This window comes from Setaria italica, chromosome III (assembly GCF_000263155.2).
Source record: "Setaria italica strain Yugu1 chromosome III, Setaria_italica_v2.0, whole genome shotgun sequence".
Classification (NCBI taxonomy): Eukaryota; Viridiplantae; Streptophyta; class Magnoliopsida; order Poales; family Poaceae; genus Setaria; species Setaria italica.
Window position 1 is genome coordinate 34,133,225 of NC_028452.1, and position 4,570 is coordinate 34,137,794.

Consider the following 4,570-nt stretch of genomic DNA (forward strand, 5'->3'; position numbering starts at 1 on the left):
GAATGAGTAGCCCTTCAACCAGGAGCTGAGGGTTTTTCCCTGGACGAAGATCAGAGAATTCAGATTCACACAATAAAATTGGAGAAGGTACTTCAACTTGTTCTTCAGCATTCAGCAATGCTAGAAATGAGCAATCGAAGGTGATAAACTTCCCAGGGAGGTCTCTCTCCATTGAACAGGACACTGTTAATTCTGAAAGAGGTAGAACATTGGTGGGGGAGAAACTAGAATAGCTGGCTAACAAAGAACGGCGTCTCAGCAGGAGAATAGAAAGAATGGAGACTATGGCATCGAGGGGAGCTGGTACACCTATGAGATCAGGAGATGATAAGGATAAAGTGACCACGCAGCAGAGCTACGAGTCTGAGACTGAAAAATAGCTATGCTTAGAAAGCTTTAAGTAGTTTGTGGTGGAAATGGAAATCCTTCTCGTCAAGTGATAATTGTAGACTGTGGAGACGTCTCCAACATGAATACTAGATATCAGCTACACGGAGAGAAAGTAATAAAAGGAATGAATAAAATGCAGATCTGCAATGTATTTGAATCTGCTAACTGCTAATATTCCTCATTACCCATATCTGCAGACAAGAAGAAAATAAAAAGCAGAGGACCACTCCATTGCTTAATGGGTAGCCAAATCTGAAAAAGCATCCAATGATGATAAACACATAAAGAAGAGAAAACTCTATTCATCCGATTCATATAGCTTATATACTTCAGACTCACATTCTTATTCCTGATATAATCCTGAAATTGAAAAATGTAAATGGATGAATAGTAGATTTACCATCTTCGTCTTCTTCAAGTCTGTGAAAGGAAGACAACGTTGGATGGCTATCACTGCTGCAAACTGGCTATATTTGGGTTCGGAGTTGTCCCTTTTGTTCCCCTCAACATTGAGAATTGCCTTCAAGAAAAGAAAATGCCATGGAATAAAAAAAGTACGAAACAATGGAAAATTTTTAATATATCTAGTGTAAAAGAATGGCAAAATAAAAGCTTACTGAGAGGGCAGCATCAAAAAAAATTCTGTAGCCATGGCACTCGGGTCTGATCCAATAATCATCATAGCTAAGACATTTGACAAATCCTGTGATAAAAGTTGAGTCTGGAATTGCACCATCAGCAAATGATTGTGCAATCATGTCACAAGTTAAAGGGGTGCTACCAAACTGGATCACCGGCATGCTGTGGATATTACAATCAGCAAGTTGAGAAATGGAAAGTTTGGCTATATAAGATTGAGAAATGGACAAAAGCTAACCTTTTCAATGTGGAGTCATCAGCGCACATGTATCCAAACAGACTCATTGCTGCGTCCACATTGGGTGCAGGACAGGACATAATTTCATACTTGAAGGATGAACAATATTTAGCAGACTTCCGTGTCATGCATTTCCCTGTTCTCTGTTCTGACACATGTAAAGTGCCTGACACCATGTTATTTTGATCCTTTGGAAAAGTCAAAATAACGTGTAGTTGGAAAATAATTAGCTGGAAGGATTGCAACTCGAATCGAATGGAGTGGGTTGTAATCGTGTCCAGTTAAACTTACAGTTTTGGCTTGGTCTTCAAATTGGGTAGTGCGTGATGCAGGGAGAGTATGCATAGGATTTGATTGCTCTTCACAATAGATGGCATCAGTGAGATTGTTGATTCTATTCATATCATGGTTGCTGTCAGGCAAACTAGAAGAGGGTGGTATATGATCTGAAAAATTAATTTCATGAATACAGCGTTAAGCAAGAACAGATATGACTCCTAAACAATTAAAGGCTGAGCATATGGGTAACAATCCTCACAACTGCAGATTGTAATGTAAGCCGAAAGGGGTGAGATAAATATGAAAAGGATATTAAGAACTCATGCAATCAATTAAAAATAAAATAGCAAACTATAGGAAAAAACATATTCAATTGCTAAACAAGTTGGTTGTGCGGATATATACGAGGCGATTTAGTGGAGCGAATCGTGCCACTTTGAAACGTATCATGAAGAACGGCTGCCTAATGTAAATAGGGTGTATCAGAATAGGGAAAAAGTGTACTGATCTCGTTAAGACTATGTCTTGATATAAAAGTGTATACATACGATAAGATACAACCTGGAGAAGAGATAAGATGAAATTCAGACTACATAGTGCTAACCTGAGCAGTAGTAGTACGTGCATGTCGTCCCTGCAAGCTTCTTGATGAGGTTTAGTGCAAGGTGTAGTGCCACCAGTTTTAGATGTGGCGGGATCTGTGACCAAGATTTCCAAAATAACTGTTGTTAAGCTTTTATGGTAAATGGTCATTACCGAGCATTTTGCTTGTTGTAGTATGCAATACGCAGTACCTGGGGTGTATGAGTTTTGGCCGTTGCCATCCCTTAATACGTCATCTCTGTAGCAAGAACTTGGGGGTCCTGAAAACACCACCGTTTCCATGCTCGAATACTTGATGTACAGAAAGTAATGTACAGAAAAATAAGTTGAAGCTTTCAGGAGCAATTTGATTAGGAATTGAAAAATAGAACATAATCAGAATGTATTGTGGGGATCGATGTGTGCCACCGTTGTGAGGATGGACAAAGTCCTCTTCGATGCCTGAGTTGTTCCTCCGTGAAGTCTCCCCAATATTGTTAGGATCAGAAGCAATAAGCTCCTCTATTACCGGTCCGCACTTTTCAGCTAGACGATAAGGAGCTCTAGCAATGTTGCATAGAGAAGCTTGGATGGCACAAGTGTTCTCAGATAAGGTTTGGTCAAACTGGTCGAACAATTCATTAAAGGCTTGCAAGGGGCGACCAGTGAGACAACCCAATGGACAGGATAAGAGATCACGCAAGCGTGGAATACGAATCTTAGGGACATTAGTCATGTCATCCAACCCAACATTGAAGTTCCTGGGTCTTGGTGGACCTGGCATGTATAATGATGTGTAAAATTGAGTATATACAAGGAAAAAGGAAATGACACTAAAAGTCAACCATGAAAAATATAAGGTAACTACATGGAACATATGGCAGGTTTTAGAAGTGAGTAATGTACACAGAGCAACTAGAAGAATAATACAACACCAGGAATTACTGCATATATATGTGCATAGATATTGTGTGTGTATTTGTAACATGACAATTCAATTTAATATTTGGCACATACCTCTGTGCCATCCTGGGCAAGGAAATAATCGGTTAATGGCCTAGAATTATCAGTTGCACTATTCTTTTCCTTTGAAGAGGACCGAAACTTCTTCCTCCGGCGATCTATAACCCCGGTGCGATCATCAGAAGCATTCCTCATACGGTGAACAGATTTATTGCACCCCGGATCTTGGTCATCCGCAATAAAATCAACACCAGGGTCATCAGGAACATAACTCTGTTGAGGAACATTTCGGTTGGGTAGCTGTTGAAAAGACGATCCAGGGCCACCAGCCACTGGATAAGATGATCGCAACTCGGGTCAAAGAGGAACCTCGAACCTGAAGTGAGAAAAATGAAAGTATAAGGTATAGTCCATGAATCAATGAAAATACAGTGGACTACAGAAGAGGCGGTGAAATTATAAACCCGCGCATATCTCTCCTGTGTGCTCTCGAATACAGCTAGCTTCGGGTTGATAGGCATCCTATTCACCAACAGCTGACAAGTATCCGTGCTGGGAGACAAATCAAATTGAACATAGATCGTGTCAGTAATAATGAATACAATGAGTGGTTAGGATTCAAATATGTTGTAGTTGTTTACATGGAATATTTACAAACTAAAAAGAATAAAATGATGTAAACGTTATGACAGGCTTGGGAAAGCGGTAGAGATGAGAACACAGACAAAAATGAGTCACATAGGACCTTCTAGTTGAGCAGATCCATGGAGAACCTCGCTGAACACCTTCTAACTGTAAGGGAACCGAATCTACACATGGAAGAAAATAATTAGAGAGAACTAAAAAAACTAATCTTTCTTTACTCATTTTCTAAAGATTTAGCACATACCTGAAGACTCCATGAGTAGGTATGAAAATGAAGAAAACCACAGCTCAGAGGGATGATGGAAGAGCTGCCTGACACGGGGGAGGAAAGCCGTAACACGAAAAAAAGTTACCTACGGAAGATGCGTGAAATCAAAAGCTTAACTCATATTGTTGAATCTAATGCCCGGCTCGGACATGGCTTGGCCAGCAGGAACTCGACAGCATGATGTAAGGAATGCACAAGAGCAACTAATTAAAGAGAAGAACAAGGACGTGATAGAGTACTAACCGACGAGGACCAGCGGAATCAGCTGCAAAATGCTAAATTGAAGATGACGGCCTGCGGGCGAGGTGCTGACAACTGAATGCGGTGGAGGCCCTCTCCGCCAGCAGCTGGCGAGCGACGGATGCGGGGGATGCCGTGCGGCGGCGGTGGCGGCGAGGGATGGTGACTGGCGGTGACGCGCGGATCAGAGGATGCGACGACGGTGGACCGCGGTGTGCTGAGGGTCTGGGAGCGGTGGCAGCGGGGGATGGCGAGCGGCGGAGCGCGACGTGCTTAGGGTCTGGGAGAGGCGGCGGTGGGGAATGGCGAGCGGGGGGGGGGGGGGG

At 42.2% G+C, this 4,570-nt stretch overlaps 1 protein-coding gene and 1 long non-coding RNA gene across 3 annotated transcripts; both read right to left on the reverse strand.

Moving 5' to 3' along the window:
* Positions 1 to 643: 643 nt before the first annotated feature.
* LOC101769328 lies at positions 644 to 2,173 on the reverse strand. The gene is made up of 6 exons (XM_022825277.1): positions 2,168 to 2,173; positions 2,095 to 2,107; positions 1,559 to 1,713; positions 1,268 to 1,455; positions 1,008 to 1,191; positions 644 to 910 (listed from the first exon to the last, which is right to left on the reverse strand). The coding sequence occupies exons 1-6, from the start codon at positions 2,171 to 2,173 to the stop codon at positions 734 to 736; spliced, it is 723 nt and encodes a 240-aa protein (XP_022681012.1). The 3' UTR covers positions 644 to 733.
* Positions 2,173 to 4,475, reverse strand: LOC105914083. 2 transcript variants are annotated; one of them, XR_002677095.1, is made up of 7 exons: positions 4,248 to 4,475; positions 3,981 to 4,089; positions 3,837 to 3,900; positions 3,146 to 3,643; positions 2,558 to 2,905; positions 2,341 to 2,440; positions 2,173 to 2,244 (listed from the first exon to the last, which is right to left on the reverse strand). It is a non-coding gene; the product is annotated as an uncharacterized LOC105914083 (long non-coding RNA). The 2 variants fall into 2 exon arrangements; XR_002677094.1 differs by having other exon boundaries at positions 2,341 to 2,905.
* Between the last annotated feature and the right edge of the window lie 95 nt (positions 4,476 to 4,570).

Bases quoted from the DNA above. Each gene is read 5' to 3' on its own strand.
- LOC101769328 (XM_022825277.1), bottom strand. The intron at 1,192-1,267 runs GTTAGCTTTTGT...TAATATCCACAG, and splicing joins GATGACTCCACATTGAAAAG to CATGCCGGTGATCCAGTTTG. The intron at 911-1,007 runs GTAAGCTTTTAT...CTTTTCTTGAAG, and splicing joins TTTTTGATGCTGCCCTCTCA to GCAATTCTCAATGTTGAGGG.